Consider the following 18,309-nt stretch of genomic DNA (forward strand, 5'->3'; position numbering starts at 1 on the left):
CTATCATATCAACTAACTTGCAAAAGGGAAAAAAAAAAAAAAACAAAAACAAAACTACAGCCACCTAATAAACAACCTCTCCTACTAACAGATGTCAGAGTAGAGTAAAGTGGTCTTGAATTTAAGGAATGATGTTAAAGTAGAGTAAAGTGATCTTATTATATTAGAATAATTCATTTTCTATTAAGATGCATATTCGTTAAGGTCTCCAGTTGAACTATACACATTCTCATGAATTTCTCTCCCTTTCTATATATTCTTGTTATTATGATGAAATAAATAAATAATAAATTTTCACAATGTAGTCTCTTAATGTGTAACAACTTGTATACCTAACCGTATAGTTTAATTTGAATTACTTATATGTCACGTATGCAATTTTTAAATAATTTGTAAATGCGAATGTATTTTTTCACATGCGCCCAAAGTATCATATTAGACATCATTGTTTTATAGTTTATTTTTTTCACCAGCGCCCCAAGAACCATGTTAGACATTATTTTTTAATCCCGTGGGTGTCTCTTTTAAATTTATTTTGTTTAACTTTTACCTTAGTGGCAGAAATGTTCATTTAATAAAGAGTCTGATTGCTCGTGGTTTTTGTTTTTTTCAAAAAGAGGCCCATATTTTTTTGGCCATATATATTAACAAAAAGGGTAGTCACAGACCGAGACCTCTACCGACATTCGGGCAGTTCGTGGTCTCTCTCTCGTCGGCTTGTATGCACGTGATCACGGGCAAGTGTCCTTCTCATTTAAATTTTATTTGTTTTATTGTTGAGATGTATTTTACCGATACTTAGTTAGTACGAGACATTTCCTTAGACCACGTCAGTGCTGACCAAGGGTATGTTGTCCATAGACCAAAAGTTACATGATTTTGGATGATCTCTAGCCCACACATACCACTGCCAGTGATGACATGGAGGAGCACCTAATCTTCAAGAGTTTGAACTAGGATCTGGTCTGATTCTTCAATTCCAATATATATGATCATTACCTATGTATAGACCTTAATAAAAAAGAGAGAGATTATGGATTACTTGGTCATGTTGTTATGGATTTTGATAGCATGGGCATGCATCCATGTTCTGTTTCTTGCAAGAAAGAGAGCATCTTGTAATAGCAAGCTCCCACCAGGTCCCATCCCACTTCCTATTGTAGGAAATCTCTTCAAACTCGGTGACAAACCCAACGAGTCACTCACTGAGCTCGCCAAGACATATGGCCCACTAATGACTCTAAGGCTAGGCTGCAAAACCACCATCATCGTCTCATCGGCAAACATGGCAAAAGAAATCCTCCAAAAGAACGACCAAGCTTGCACCGCTCGAAATGCTGTAGACGCCCTTCATGCACTTAACTTCAACGACTCATCGATCGTATGGTCTCAGCCAACTGAACGTTGGCGAAAGCTACGAAAGATATCTACCACACAAATGTTTAGTGCTGCAAGACTTGAAGCCAGTAAAGACCTTCGAATCAAGATAGTGCAAGATCTCCTCGCCCAACTGCACGAGCATCGCCGAACAGAACAACCTGTGGTTATCCGGGAAGTCATTTTCGTTACTATAGTCAATTTGTTATCAAACACCATATTCTCCGTGAATCTTGTCGACCCCAACTCCAAATCAGCACAAGATTTCAAGGATATAGTGACAGGAGTTATGAAAGAATCTGGAAGGCTGAATCTCGTTGACTATTTCCCAATGCTAAGGGCTATTGATCCACAAGGCATAAGGCGGCGGATGATGGATCATCTTGGAAAGCTCTTTGAAGTTTTTGATCGAATGATCGATGAACGAATGCTGTCTAGATCAATGTCATCTGACCATCCCAGAAGAAATGATTTCCTTGATGTGCTTCTCGATGAAACAGAACAGAATGGCTTGGAAATTGGCCGTGATGATATTAAGGGCGTACTTGGGGTACCATCTCATCTTCTTTGTTACATATATGTGGCAACTTACAGTACTTTTAGAGTACATTTTTAGTACAATTTTAACTAAGTGCGTTTTTCAGGATATTTCATGATTAGATACAGAAATTTGGCTGTATTTGGTGCAACCAAACTCACCGTAGTAATCAGATTTTTAAATATAAATCCTCTCTTCTTCGTGAATTTATGAGTATTTTATCTTTCTGATAAGCATTTGCAATCAAATTCTTTAGTGGTTTCTGTAGCGTGGCTCACTTGTGCCTGCTTTTTTTGGCATCGTTCCATAAAATGGTATGGAAAATGGATGGACGGTGTGGATTTGATACATACGTTGTAGTGGGGTCACGGAAGTTTCAGATGTCAACACTTCCTGTTTTCTTATCTCAACTTGAATGTGCTGCACTATAGGAGCGGATTAGGTGAAAAAAAATGGAAATATGGAAATATGGATATCAAGGTATATGGCCCACCATAAAGCCTAGGGGTGTACATTGAGTCGAACCGAGTTGAGCTGGCCTCAGCTCGACTCGGCTCGGTCAACAAGCACACCCAGCTCGAAATCGGCTCAACTCGGTGATCGAGCCAACATCTCCAGCTCGACTCAGCTCGGTCAGCAAATCGGACCAATTCGAGCCGAGTTTGATCAGAGAGAGAGAGAGAGAGAGAGAGAGCTAGGGTCAGCGGGTCGCTGCTGGTCGGGCGGGACAACTGGACGAGCACAGAAAGAGGGAGCTAGTCGACGGGACACTGCGGGTCGGGCGGGTTCTTTTTTCAAACAAAGGGGGAAACTAGAAAAGGAGTAAATGTTAGGGTTTTTTAACTTTTTATACTACTTAACCAAGTCAATCCAAGTTGATTTGGGTTTGAGCTATATATCAAACCGAGTCGAGTCGAGTTGGCCATTTCAAACTCATTTTCGAGCTCTAAAAACCAGCTCGACTCGGATCGAACTCAGCTTCGAACCAAGCTGATTTGAGCTTTTTTGAGCGGAGTCGAGCAAGTTGACCAAGCTAGCTCAGTTCATGTACACCCCTACTAAAGCCTACTTTTTCTTCTTTTAATTCCAATTTTAAAATAATAATAATAATAATGCTACAGGATTGGCCACTGGTATTTAAAACCGTATGCACCAAGACACCATTCATGTTAGTAGTTAAAATTTTCACGTCTCGTTTCTCTGTTAGTTTATAAATTTTATTTGTTTTATTTATTTATTTTATAACGATTTTTATTACAAAATTTCTCATTAATTTATAATCTTCCAAACAATGCCTAGACAATTGGAAATTCTCTAGAGATACTTTTGGAAAGAAATTGCCGAATTTCCTGTCTTTTTTTTTCTTTATCTTTTTTTTTTTTTTGTTTTTTTTTTAAGGCAAAGTGGAGAATTGTAATGCCTACATGGTAAATGCATAAAATCCAAGGGGTACAACGTATGCAACCGATCATATGCATCTTTTTTGCAAATTCAAAAGGTTAGGGTGGTGTGCTCCTGTTTTTCTTAAAAAAACATCACTGCAAATCATGAGAACCGAAAATATAGCCAATCGAATCATCAGATAGGCCAGACTAGAATTTGGGTATTTCTGAGTGGTGCACATGAGTCCGGATCCTCCGCTTGCCACAAGCCCAATATTCTGTTTGTTGCGGAAGCGGATTGCGTACTGAGTAACTCAGTACGCTATATGAGGTTCACCATGATTTATGTATTTGATCCATTCTGTCCATCTATTTTATATGATAATTTTAGGGCTTGAGCCAAAAAATGAAGCATATCCAATACTCAAATGGATCACACAACAGGAAACAATTTGAATTAAAAATCTGCCATTGAAAACTTTTTGGGGCCCACGTAAGTTTTGGAGCAAGCTTATTTTTATTTTTTCCATTCATCCAAGTCTGTATGATCTTATGAACAGGTTTTTATTTTTTCCATTCATCCATGTCTGTATGATCTTATGAAGAGGTTGGATGACAAATAAACATCACCGTGGGGCCTCGTGGGGCCTAGTAAGGTTTCCACAGTGGAAATCATTTTTCCCACTGTTTACCGTGGTATGATCTGCTCAATTTTTGGATATGCTTCAATTTTGGGCTCAACCCTTTAAATTATTTGGAAAAACAGATGGACGGCGTGGATAGACTACATACATTCAAGGTGGGCCCAACTGAGTTTACTCAGTAAGATAAGAGCATACTGAGTTACTCGGTAACTCAGTACGTAATCCGATTTCCGTTTGTTGCAGTGTAAGTGAGCCATGTCATCAATTTCCACACTTAATGCAGCAGTGTTGACAATGCCAGTACTGAAGTGGATCAATCACATTGCAATAAGCAGGAAATCCCTACCTGTGGCAAGCATAGGATCTAGATTCATTTTCAGCTGGTCTGATAAGCTTCTGTTGTGCATCTATTAGACCGTTTGGATGTCATAGGCATACAACACAGGCCCATAATTCTTGATTGTACACTTTTACAAACTAAAGCAATTTCAATCTCCAGGATATGTTCATAGCTGGAACTGATCCAAGCGCGGCCACCATAGAATGGGCATTGGCAGAGTTGCTCCGAAATCCAGATTCGATGGCAAAGGCTCGAGCGGAACTCAGGGAGACCATTGGCTCCAGACAAGTAAAAGACTCAGACATTGCCAGTCTCCCATATATAAAAGCGGTCGTGAAGGAAACCCTACGCTTACATCCACCAGCTCCATTCTTCTTTCGTGATACTATAGCAGATGTAGAGATCGACCGTTTCACCATACCCAAGAACACTACGGTCAAGATTAATGTATGGTCCATAGGGAGAGATCCCAAAATGTGGGCTAATCCATCTGATTTTTGGCCTGAGAGGTTCTTGGAAAGTGACATTGACTTCAAAGGTCAAGATTTCGAGCTCATACCGTTTGGATCAGGCCGGAGGATTTGTCCGGGCTTACCACTTGCATTTAGGACGCTTCACGTAATGTTGGCCTCTCTTTTACATTCTTTCTCTTGGAAGCTTCCTGATGGGATGACGCCGAAAGATATTGACATGAGTGATAAGGTTAGCATGACTCTTGAATTGGCCAACCCGCTTCGTGTTGTTCCTATGCTAGATGGCTAACAAACGTTCATATATATTTTTCTGGGTCAGCTTGAAGAGTGGCTAATGGTTTGTTTTCATGTATGGGTCACGGAATTTGGACAAAATCATTGGGATCATACCATGAATGCCCCATGGTGCAAAAACCAGTACAATGTATCTATTTCATGGACTATATTCTCCTTTGAGTTTGCACAATTGATTTGCATTGTATTCTCAAGTATGATATTGAGGGAATATGTTGTGCATGGTTTGACAAAGCATCCAATTTAATGTAGAATTGATTAATTTAATTCACGTGAGAAGATTGAGATCATCCAGCCAAAGTGATTTTCTAAGAGAGAAAGAGGCTAATCAAGTATGTTAAGCACATGGTGTTTGGTTAAGATTGATGGTCAACTGTTTGTCGTATAATTAAAATAGGACGTTCTGAAGTTTAGGATCATATTGTCGAAATGATTTTTTTAGTGGTGTTGTACCTTATTTATGATTGTTTTTGGGAAATCCAACTAAGAAAGAACATGTGTCATAGTATATATATATATATATAACATGTGTGAAATCTTTAAAAATGTTTAAAGCATCTTTCATGGAATTAGAGTTTTTTTTTTTTTTTTGGGTTAGCTTGTTAGTACACACCCATGTCAGTACACACACTCCATGTTAGCCACCCCCACTAGGGATCGATACCAAGACCTCAAGTGTTGAAACAAGGTAACTCCACTCGGTTTGCAGTTGAGCTATGGATCCAGGTGTTTTCATGGAATTAGAGGTGGTATAACTAAAAATTCATGTGAGAGAAAATTGATCACAGCTGAATGGTAGAGAGAAAATTGGTTGAGCGAAAAGATAGGGCACTACTAAGCAGTTTAAGATACAAAAGGTGGCCGAAAGGAACAAAACTTGACCCACAAAGGAAAAAACAGTCATAGAGTAAAAAACGTAACAAAAGAAATATCTAGAGAAATGCTTTTCAACTATAGTAATCGTTGCAATAATGGAAGAAAGATCTAGAAGAACAAGATGTAATAGAACTCTATAAATAGCAGAGGAATTCAATAGGAAAATCACCAATTCAACAACAAACAATCTATTACAAATCCAATCCAATACAAAACAATTTATCTTTTAGCTTAGGTTATCTTAAAAGTAGCAATAATTCTCCTTTTAGGTAGTGATTGAAAGCCCCACACTATAATGTTTATTTGTCATCCAACCAGTTGATTAGGTCACAAAGACCTGGATGAAGGGAAAACGCAAATATCAGCTTGATCCAAAACTTTAGTGGTCCCCAAAATGTTTTTAATGGTGGGCATTCAATGACCAGTTTCCTGTGGTGTGGCCCACCTGAGATTTTGATCTGCCTCGTTTTTAGGTTCATGCCCTAAAATGAGCTGGAAAATGGATGGACGGAGTGCATAAAACACAGAAATCATGGTGGGGCCATGTGCACCATTAAGATGTTTGCAGTCTACTGTCTATGCTTTGCCCACGGTGCACCATTCAGCTACTTGCAGTCTATGATGATTTCAGACGGTTTTCCAAACAGACGCAAAACGGCCTCATTTGGATTTCGATAGTGTGTCCAAAAGGTTCCTGGGTCATGCCCTTTTACAAGCATGCCTTGATTTGAAGGAATAAAAGGGTGACATGGACTTAAAATAGGAAATATTCTACTAAGCCCAATAAGCTTATACATGAGAGGCCTACATTTTGGTGATCCAAATAATTTCCATGATGAGCCATGGGCTGTGAATATCCTACTCCATTAGTTGCTCAGGATCATTTGATAGGTAGTATGGCTCCCTCCCATATGCAGGAAAGGCCCACAAGCCCATTGGGATAACCCTCATAATCCACCTATCCAACTACCAGATATTTTATTTACAGAAAATATCATGGCCCACACGTCTGATCAATGTGAGCCCTATCAAAGCATGAGCCTGAAAATAGCCTCATAACAGCCGTTACAGCACACCTTGATTAGGATTAAAGTAAAACAGAGAATGCTAAGCCAACCAGTATGATAGGTCAAGTGCTAATGTGGGGCCCATTTCCAAAATTTCCAAAATGCCCCTGCGCCTTCATGCCTGACAAATGACCTCAAGTCCAGCTGAGGTTTTGCCTAGTTGTGTCATAGGGCATAGCATTCCGCAACAAATAAATCAAATATGGACAACTCAAAAAATCCAGCTTTAAAACACTAAGCTCTACAAAATGAAATCTTGTATGACTTAGACAACTAAGCGGTAGGTGACATATCTGCCGGCCGTCTCGCTGGGTCGGATGATTTTAACAACTTCTCCACGCTTGAGGCCATAATATCTAGAGACTGGGTCTGAAATTTGCATCCGGGGCAGCTGAAATCCATCAGATCAAAACAACATATGCGTAGCATCAGAATCTGATAACATTTGTTGTGAGATATTGAAATATAAATACAGACCATATATTTTTCTGATTTAATCAAAATAAGTATTGAGAGAAACTTATATCAGATTGGATGAACAGAAAAGAGGCATTGAGAGTGTGTTTGGAAGTAAAATTCGAGATGGAAGGCAAGCAGAAACAGAATGCTTTATTGTCAAATCAATATTTGACATGAATGAAACTTTCATTTTGATGGAGAAAAAAGAAAATTTCTACTGAAGAATGTATTAAGCAGGGATAGCTCAGTTGGGAGAGCGTCAGATTGAAGATCTGAAGGTCCTCTTTAAATTTATTACTTGTTTGGTTAGTAATTTGTTTATAACTTGTTTCGTCCCAAGAAGATAAGGTTGGTCCATATTTTGAATTTTGTTTTCTTCAAAAAAAAAATAAAAAATGTTATAATGCTTAAAAGAGAACCCATTAATTCATTTGTTTTGAATTAAAAGAACATTAGTTGTTTGGTTGTCCCCATTAATTCATTTGTTTTGAAATAAAAGAACAAAGTTGTTTGGTTGTCCTTTTTGTAATTTGAATTTAAAGTGAGTTTAAATTTATTATTCGTTTGGTTAGTAATTTATTTATAACTTGTTTCGTCCCACAAAGATAAGGTTGGTCCACATTTTGCATTTTTATTCCTTTGAAATTTTTTGTTTTAATACTTTAAAAAGGACCCATTAATTCATTTGCTTTGAATTATGGTTGTCCTTGTCATTTGAATTCAAAGTGGCTTTGAATTTATAACTTGTTTGGTTAGTAATTTATTTATAACTTGTTTCCATCCCTCGGTCGGTCGGTCTAAATTTTCAATATAATTTTTTCTTCGAAAAAATATTTTATAATACTTAGAATAGGACCCATTAAGTCATTTGTTTTGAATTAAAAGAACATTATTTGTTTGGTTGTCGTTTTCGGTGATTTGAATTCAAAGCGGTTTTAAATTTATTACTTGTTTGATTAGTAATATATTTATAACTTGTTTGGGTCCCACAAAGATAGGTCAGTCCAACCAATAATCAATTTGGACCATGCATTATGGTTCATGAGGCCCAACACGTTCCAAACAATCATTTTGACCAAATGATCCTTGGTGTTTTATCAATGACCAAAAAAGGGACAGTCCCAACACTGGATTGATCATATTGAAAAAAGGTCTAATCATCAATCTATATCACGCATCATGTGGCACCACTTTAGGTGGCCCACCCCTCATAAGAATTGCTCTTGTCAAACAATCCGAACCATCCAGCCAACACTGTAAAAGATAAGTAGTCTAGATTGATTATGTTGGAAATCATTCCATCATTGACTTGGACCGTCCATGATGTGGGACCCATATTTGATAGCTCAGGCATCTCAAGAATCACTATGATCAGGTGATCCTACTCATCTGATGAATGATTACTAAAATCAATGGTTCAGGTTAATTATTTTTGAAAATGTCTTATAATTGATCTAGAGAGCCCATCATGCTGTCATCATCACCTTTAATTTCCAATGATTCTAAAGAATCACTCCTACCGGATGCTCCTATCCATTCGAACAATAGTCAAGAAAATGTAAGGTCCTAATTGCATCACGTTGAGAAAGGTACAACGATCTGGATCATCCAACATGCAGACCTCGCCTTTGTCGACGAAGTGCCGACTCAAAAATCACTTTGATAGCATGATTTGAACCATTGGTTGCATAGCTGAGAATGTGGACAATCCATCCAGAATGTCTAGATTAATTATAACACAGGAGCTCTGACCACCATCTTGAATGTTCGTAATGTGGGTCCCACCTTTCCTTAAAGTGATATGGCACTCGGTGGAGCGCACACACTTTCAGTAAAAGATGCTTTCTCCACTGGCCATGGTTCTGCTCCATTGAGCTGTTACTAGCATTTTTTTTTCCTGGTGAAAATGTGGACAGTAAGGTGCAGCCCTGACTGCGGGGCCCACCTTGATATATGTAGAATAGATCCATGCCGTCCACCTGTTTTTCGAGCTCATTTTAGGGCATAAGCCCAAAATCAAGCGGATACAATCCCAGGTGGACCAATGTACAGGAAACAGGGGTGGTTGAACTCTCACCATTAAAAACTTCCTAGGCCCCAGGGTAATGTTTATTTTCCATCCAACCTGTTGATAAGGTCACAGAGACCAGGATGAAAGGGAAAAAATAAAAAATAAATATCAGCTTGATCCAAAACTTTTGTAGCCCACAACAAGTTTTTAATAGTCAACCACCACTGTTTCCTGTAATGTTATCCACCTGACATTTGGATCTGCTTTGTTTTTGGGGTCATGCTCTAGAACGAGCTGGAAAAATAGATGGACGGTATGGGTATACCACAAATACATCATGGTGGGCCCCATGGCCACGGGGGCAACGTCTTAAGTAAGGCCCAGCTGCACCTAATCCACTCCCCACAGGAAGAATCCTAATGCCAGACATATTGGAGTAAAGAAACATTACAAACATCAAGTATTAGTTGTAGTCTCTATCTAAGGCCACATACACCTTACAAACAGCCACATGGCACCTGTGAGGGACATCAACCATTGGATCACATGGGCCCCACCATGTAGATAACCTAATCCAAAATCAATCAGGTCCACTCATCATCCAGACACATTGCTTATCGAAGATCAACGGTCGAACAAGGCTTGATTGTCATTGGGTGTTGGATCGCCAGCGCACACAGTTTTTACCTCAGGCCAATCTTCTGTTGAGATTCATACCCGTTGCCAACCAGAGAAGCTGGCCTCAATTCGATCAATTCGCATTTTTTTTCTTAAATCTCCATTGTTTTCATACATGCAGCCCACCTGATGAGCTTCCTGACCTGATTGATTTCTGGGTCAGTTCATCTTCTTCACTGCATGTACAGATGCACGAGGGCTTAGAGAAACAATTCTAGGAATTAAGGATTCAGCTATCTTTGTAAAGGATATGCATTTAAAATCAGAAAGGTAAATGAACCTGTGTTTCCTTCAGAGTATACCGATCCAACAAGGTCTTCTTTTCTTCACTTGTTAGCACCTGATGCTCTGGAACAAGATCATGCTCTTTAATGTTGACCAGCAGCTCTGCATCCTGATAATTCATTCAAAGGACATTCCATTTACTTCTTGTTCTGTGGAGAATAAAGAGCATCTTGCTCAACACGAGGATTACACATGAATATAGGATCCCTAGGTCAGTTTGCACAAGTGGGGCCCATAGTTCAAGACCATTAATCTGATTGGCCCATTTAATCAAGACACGGCCAAAACCAAGTGGACAGAGTTGTAGGGGTTTTGGTCCCAAGAAATTTGTGTTCTAAAACCACTGTATACATGTGTGGTTTTATATACCACAGTAAAATTTATACCATATTTGCTTGCATATTATATTTACTTGTATACTTACCATCTTCATATGTTTCTCTTCTTGATAAATTAATGAAAAAGGAGAAAAGGATCATCTCAACATATCACAGTAGGTTGAAGATTATACATTTCTCTGGAATCCAACTATTGCATGTGTTTCATTCAAGAAGCATGTACAACGCAAACACCATCGTTCATAAAACTCAATGAGAAGGAAGTTTATGAGGAACTCACTTGGAAAACCTCCAAAATATACTTTGATGAAATCTCACTAATGCAAGATTTTGCAAAAGGGGTAAGACTCTTTTGGACGACTATAATTGCTCTGAAAACATTCTCTTCTTTCATTCGGCTGGCGTAAGTCTTCATTGTCTTAACACCCACCTTTGGTTCCTCTGGAAAGAAAACATATATCTGGTCCAAAATGAAAATAGAGTCATTCATGAGAAACAAGCTCGATAACAACACACAAGATGCAGAAGCAACATCTCATTAGACTAAAAAAGAAAGGATTTATGGATGACTAATATATGGTCCCAATGTATTAAGACATGCGTGTCCTGATATGGACGTCTATACTAGTGGGGCACAGTATTATGTTGTCCTAGAAGGGCACACTCCCCAGAAAATCTCCCATTGGAATATCCTAACCCTTTGATCAGTTGCCTATAAAATAAAAGATTATAGATTGATAATCCGTAAGAAAAGGCCAACTATTGGATGGTCGGGAGCTCCAATCGGGATGATGTTTGGGTCATTCCCTGTCTATGCTGAGGCCCAAAATGCGGATCACTTTGACGTAGTCATAACATGTTGAATCTAAACTTAAGGGTCAGCTCGAATCCTAGTTCACCAATCAATACCATCTAAAGCCCTATCCTCATTAAGTGAATAAGAATTCATATCCCTCTTCCCCCTCAATCCAACTACTTTTAGGTCTTCCTTTCACCCTCTTTTCAGGCCCTTCAAATGTAATCAAGATAAACCAGAGGTCATCAACTCATTTCTTACAACCTTTACCTACATGCTTTGGACCTTTCATTGCCCTTAAAGAGCCTTTGTCTTGCACCAACTCACTCCTAACTTGTGCAATTCTAGGTCTTCGTTGCACATGTCAGCAATCTTAACTAATTTATCATTTTGCACTCCTATTGTTACTAAATAAGCACTCCATATACTCTTTTTTAGTCGAGCTATATTTGAATCATTTAGATTCTAAAGCATCCCTTCTATATCTAGCTTTGTATAAAAATGTAAAAGCCTAATGCTAAACACTAATAAAGGCCCATTACGGCAAGAACTCATGAATCTCAAAACTCGCTGCTCTCACTTATTAATCTATAAAACCAGCCCACTACATAGTCTTTAATGATGTCAATAAATTCTAAGGACTACTTTCCTCCTCATCACCCGCCACAAGCCAACAGATTCGACTCACATACTTATATTCCCCAAACAACAAAACTAGAAAACAAAAGAAACCACATTCATTGAATAGGATTGTCCAATTGCCACAATTTTTAGGCACAACCCATCATGCCTTGGCCAACCAAATCGAAGGTCGGGATCACATATACATAAAAAGGACAACAACAAAAAGGCAATTATGCTAACAATCATAAACAAACAATAGGAGTATGACATGTGCAACGCATGCAGGGAGTGTAGGGGAGAGACTTTTTTATTATTTTATTTTTTTTTAAGGAGAGAAAGACCTCTGTTGCTACATAGAGAGAGAGAGAGAGAGAGAGAGAGTGTGTGACATCTGGACTGGTTGCAATAGTGGGAGATCCTTCACTTTTTCCGATGTGGTTTACTCGAGATTTAGATTTGCCTTTTTCATCAACTCATATTCTAACATGGACCGGTGCAACAGATGTACAATATAGATGTCACATAGTCATCACAATGGGCCCTGCAAAGCCTTTATTGCATGGTTGCCCTAATACCGAGCTTATGTGCTGGCTTCCACACAAAGAGGATAAGAAGTCAAAGTTAATTTAAAAGACAAAAATACCCTTGGTTGAAGGGCTAGACACCTTTAAAACTACTTATTCATGCCCCTCCCTATGACTAATTGCAAGCCAAAAATTGGCAAACCTACTCGCATTATATACAGTAGAGATAAGAAATTGCACATTTATAGTCAACCAAAAATATGAAACACAATGTTGAAGGGAAAAAGGAAAAGAAAAAATTGTTGCAGTCATAAACTAAGGGGTCGTTTAGATGCCTATAGTTATTGAAGTCAACGAACAACTTACACCTAAAAGTGAGAGTTTCAAGTGTAACTTGTTTACATGTTGTCTATAGATGTTACTTTATAAACCACTTATGGATAAATTAGAAAGTGTGCATCCCCACACAAACAGCTTTAAAAAAATAATATACTTCAAAATATTCAAATCATATAAATAAATAAATAAAACTTAATATAAAATATATCATTAAATCAAAACCATCAAGATAAATCTTTGAGCCGACCCTTGGGCTAAGTTAATCATCAAGTATAACACAAAAGCCAACAGATTCAAATGATACTCCATCGAAGTGGTCATGGATGATGCACGAGCACTTAGAATTAAGTAGTCAAATTAAAATACCCAAGTTATTGTTCCCAATTTAGATGAATCATGACAAAAAACAACTATCCTATTTCCACATGCAACTATACAATAAAACAAGAAGAAATCATGTCCCCAAGTCACATGCAATGGTTGCATGTGAAATTTCACATGAAATGTGTAGAAGAAAAGATCCATGAAAAAGATGGGCAACACCACTTTTTAACATGAAAATAAAATTGGTCCACCCATCACACAAGTACACCGGAATCATATCATTCGATGATTTTAGCTTGATTTCCACACCATGCGATCATCATAGTGTGGCCCACAATTTCACAGATAAGACACAATGGAAAGAAATGATTATGTGTGAAATTAAAAAGAAATGATTATATGTGAAATTGAAGTACAATCATTGTATGTAATCATTTCTCCTCTACACATCTCTTATCCAATTCACAAATTAGAAATCCATCCATAGCTCTTCATCTATTTCACATCCACACGGTTACTCACTAGACCAACAGTCCCAATAACCCCTTTTTTTTTTTTTGGGGAACTACCAAACTAGACCATTAGGGCCTGTTTGGCGGGGCGAATCCCATGGGATTAGGAAGGATGGGATGGATTTTAAGGTAATGATGGTGGTGTCAGTGGATTGGTTTAAGATCCATGGGATTGCTATATCTTGGGACAAGTTCACTGGGTCTGTTTGGCACGCTCAGCATATCCTAAGATTGTACCTTCCAATCCGTCCAATCAAGGGATGGGATCAATTTTAAGGGATGGGATCAATTTTAAGGTAATGATGGTGATGTCAGTGGATTGTTTTAAGATCCATGGGATTGCTTATATCCCGGGACAAGTTCACCAGGTCAGTTTGGCTCATCATGCATATCCCGGGAGAAGTTCACCAGGTCAGTTTGGCTCATCATGCATATCCCGGGATATCGTGTTCCCATCCCTCCTACTACCGTGGGATCGGTCCGGCCAAACAGGCCCTTAGGATCATTCATCACACAGTGGCCCACCAGATCAATGGTTAAAAACAGCATCTTTCTATATATTTAAAATAATAATAATAAATTTTATTTTATTTTTTAAAAGCCTGATCAAGAAGCTGAATCATCCGATCAACACAAAATTTCCATTTATATCCAATGCATGCAATCACATCAGTTTCATTTCTAAAAATAAAAAATCTAATCACACAATTAGGAACATCCAATCGTCACAAGATTTCACATATGGAGCATCCCCATAAAATCAACGGTCAAGATCATCTTTTTTTTCTTTTTATTATATAATTACCTTATCGGTATCATTGCTCCGCTTTGCTTTGAAGATGATGAGATTATCTCTCTTAACGTTCTCTCCTCCAAACTTTGCCACGAAGTCATGCAGCTTCATATCGATCTCGGAATCAACGACAAGATATCCACGATCTTTCAACATCTGCAACACCGTCCGTCGAATCCTAAACAGCTTGTTTGTATCTTCATCCGTCGGAGGCATCTCTCTCTAATAAAATAAAATAAAATAATATTTTCTTATTATTATAATGAGAAAGAGAAACCTTGAAATTTGAAGCTAGTGACGGATTTTCTGCGAAGAGAGCTTGTAAATTTGTTAATATGTGTGGGCAAATCTGTAATTTTGTACATCAAAACACGGGATTGGAAACGGATGGTCTGGTGTGCCACCTCCGTAGTGTGTTGACGTCACCAAGTTCTGTGGGCCCCATCATAATGAAAGTAATATATCTACACCGTCCATCCATATTAGAAGATCATTTTATGGAAATATGACAAAAATAAGGCATATATGAAGCTCAAGTGGACCACATTACATAAAACGGTGGAAACAGAACGTCTACCATTGAAAACTTCTTGGGGGGCAACACAAGTTTCGGATCAATCTGACCTTTTTTTTTTCGCTTTGTCCAGGTCTTTGTGACCTCATGAACAGTTTTTTTGACCAATAAACATCATGGTGGGCCCTAGGAAGGTTTCAATGGTGGGAGTCGTTGTCACCACTGCTTTCTGTCGTGGGTCCACTTGAGATTTGGATGTATCTCATTTTTGTCCTCGTGATCTAAAATTATCTCTCTAAATGTATGAACGGTATGGATATAATGCACACGCCATGGTGGGGCCCACAGACCTTGGTGACGTCAGCACAACCCATAGGTCGGTCGGGTGTTGAACAGGGACGCGGATTTCCTGCGAAAGGCTTTCGCAGGAAGCTCCTGCGGTGGGAACCTATGTGGGGCCTACCATTATGTTTTTTATAAATCCACTACGTCCATCCGTTTTTTTATCTCATTTTGGTACCAGAGACTAAAAATGAACCGGATCCAATACTTAAGTGGGCCGAAAACATGAGAATTAAACATCCACAGTTGAAATATTCGTGAGGCCACAGAAATTTTTGACTGAGGCTAGTATTTTTGTTTCCAGTTCATCTCAGTAGGAATGACGTTGTGAACGGTATGGATGGCATGTAAGCATCACTGTCGATCCCAGGGAGGTTTCAACGGTAGGAATTTCCCTGCCCACCTTTTCCTTTACTGCAGCCCACTTGAGTATTGGGTCCGGCTTATTTTTGGACTTTTGTTCTAAAATGAACTCAAAAAACGGTTGGACGTTGTGGATTAATCAAAACCATCATGGTGGCCCCACGGAGGTTCTCAGCGCAGGAGCTTCCTGCGAAAGCCTTTCGCAGAAAATCCGCGGCCGTTGAACAACACGCAGTCCGCTTCCGGTGGGATTAGCGTGCTGATTTTGACGTTCAAAAGCGAAAACCCGAAGGACGCGGATTTACGGCCTAAGCCTTTCGCAGTACGTTACTGCGCAGGGATGATGGTGGGGTTCAAAAGAGATGTTTTTGAGAAATCCACACCGTCCATCCGTTTTGAGAGATCATTTTATGATTTATTACAGAAAATTAATTGTATCCAATACTTAAGTGGGACACACGAGAGGAAACAGTTGGAATTCAGTGAGAACCGTTGAAGCATTTTTATGGCCATAAAGTTTTGTATCAGGATATATTTTCATTTTTTTTTCACTTGATCCCATTGATAATGACCTTATAAACGGTTTGGACAGCATATAAACATCAAAGTGGAGCCCAGGAAGGTTTCAACGGTAGGAATTTCTTTTAGAAATTCTCCCTCTCGTGTGACCCATTTTGAGTTTTATATGCATTTCATTTTTAGTATGACGTACCAAAATGATCTCTCAAAACGGATGGAAAGAATGGATTTCTCATATACGTTGTAGTGGGTCCCAACCAGCATTATTGCACAGGAACTTCGCTTTTGCAGAACTCCGCGTGCAAACCCAAAGGCTAAAAGCCATGCATGCAGAGCCAACGCGTGGAGCGGCTTCATGTATACACAACCACAGCTGTTAGCTAGCGTGCCAGACACGTGCGATATTCAAGCTATCCAGCAAGTCCGTCCGAGTCTATCTGGATTTCAATCAACAGTTGGGATACGATCTTAGAAACAGGCGTATGGGAAATGAAACTTGAGTCCCGGTTTTTTTGGTCGCGGCTTCAGTGGATCTGCGGATCCACCGAGCGGGTGGATCCCTGACTGTGGGGCCCACCTTGATCTATGTTAGTTACATCCATTCCATACATTTGTTTTGAGACCTCATTTTAAGGCACCGTACCAAAAATAAAGGAGATCCAAATTTTAGGCAGACCACACAAGGAAACAATAGTGCTTAAATACTCACCATTAAAAACTTCTTTGGGGGCTAATGGAATATTTATTTACCATCCAACCTGTTGATAAGGTAACGAAGACCTGGATCAAGGGATCACATAAATATCAGCTTGATACAAAAATTTTGTAACCCATAAAAAGTTTTTAATTGTCGATCAGCACTATTTTGTGATGCGTGGTCCCCGCAGATTTAGATCTGCCTCATTTTTGTGATCATGACATAAAATAATCTTTCAAAATGGATGAACTGAGTGTATTTCAGTTGCATACATCGCAGTGGGCCCCACATTCAGGCACTTGGTGGATCCCGAAGTCGCGCCCGCTCTTTTGGGTTATACGTTTGTTTGAAAATCTGTGGCCCACCTGACTTGTGGAACGAGCTGATTTTTGGGCAAGGGAATCTAGAAGATGTTTCAACTCTGATGGATGAATTGGACGCCGTAGATATGTGCCATGCTGCACATGTGCGGCATCTGCACGAGCCGTCTTACATCTCTCAGCAAACAAAGATGGCAATGGACCGATCAGGGGTGCACATCTAACTGGTAAAACCGTGGAATCGGATTAAAACTGACGAAACGGTTCGGTTTGGCCCCGTTCTAGAGTGCACCGGTTCCGGTTCCAATTCCAAAATCAAATAACCAATTACATTGGTTCAGTTCTCAATATTGGGTATATAGATCCAAACCGAACCCAACGTTGAACCGATCCATAAAACTGAACCGGGGATTTAAATGACCGAACCGAACTGTGGGACCGGTCCCCCCTCTCTTGCCAGGCCTCTCTCTCTCAAGTTCTCTCTTTCGTCATTCAATTGGGTTGGGTTATAAAAGGCCCAAAACAGTGGAACCAAACCAATTTTAACGGTCCCATTCCTGTTCAGTTCGAAGGTGCTAACAATCTGGTTCTAGTTCCGAAAATCCTAGAACCGTTAGGAACAGTTCGATTCTGATTTCACTCAAGAACCGGACTGAACCTATCATTGTGCACCCCCGCTGGGATAGGCTTCTACCTATTAGCTTGGCCTGCGGGTTGGGGTCAAACCCAGGCGGAACCAAAATTTTCAGGCTTTAGCTTGGGCCTGCTGTGTTAGGCCTATGCTGGGTGCTGGGCTTGACGCATTTGAAAATGCCAAAAGGGATTGTTGTTGATTGAGTGGTGTGCCCCACACTCCACCGACGTGGGTGGTGTGTTATCT

At 39.3% G+C, this 18,309-nt stretch overlaps 2 protein-coding genes across 6 annotated transcripts; one reads left to right on the plus strand and one right to left on the minus strand.

Annotated features, from left to right (window-relative positions):
- Window positions 1-995: 995 nt before the first annotated feature.
- On the plus strand, window positions 996-5,061 carry LOC131250998 (geraniol 8-hydroxylase-like). Its single transcript, XM_058251424.1, has 2 exons — window positions 996-1,927; window positions 4,441-5,061. Exons 1-2 carry the CDS (start codon window positions 1,034-1,036, stop codon window positions 5,041-5,043), a joined length of 1,497 nt encoding a protein of 498 aa, XP_058107407.1. The 5' UTR covers window positions 996-1,033; the 3' UTR covers window positions 5,044-5,061.
- A 2,021-nt stretch (window positions 5,062-7,082) lies between these two features.
- Window positions 7,083-15,340, minus strand: LOC131250999 (DNA-directed RNA polymerases II and IV subunit 5A-like). Of its 5 annotated transcripts, XM_058251427.1 has the most exons (5): window positions 14,687-15,340; window positions 11,043-11,222; window positions 10,442-10,533; window positions 10,283-10,315; window positions 7,083-7,382 (listed from the first exon to the last, which is right to left on the minus strand). In XM_058251427.1, the coding sequence occupies exons 1-5, from the start codon at window positions 14,888-14,890 to the stop codon at window positions 7,265-7,267; spliced, it is 627 nt and encodes a 208-aa protein (XP_058107410.1). In that variant the 5' UTR covers window positions 14,891-15,340; the 3' UTR covers window positions 7,083-7,264. The 5 variants fall into 5 exon arrangements, with proteins under 5 accessions (XP_058107410.1, XP_058107409.1, XP_058107412.1 ...); XM_058251426.1 differs by lacking the exon at window positions 10,283-10,315 and having other exon boundaries at window positions 7,083-7,426; window positions 10,420-10,533; window positions 14,687-15,339; XM_058251429.1 differs by lacking the exon at window positions 10,283-10,315 and having other exon boundaries at window positions 14,687-15,324.
- Between the last annotated feature and the right edge of the window lie 2,969 nt (window positions 15,341-18,309).

The sequence above is a fragment of the Magnolia sinica genome, chromosome 7 (assembly GCF_029962835.1).
Source record: "Magnolia sinica isolate HGM2019 chromosome 7, MsV1, whole genome shotgun sequence".
NCBI classification, from domain to species: domain Eukaryota; kingdom Viridiplantae; phylum Streptophyta; class Magnoliopsida; order Magnoliales; family Magnoliaceae; genus Magnolia; species Magnolia sinica.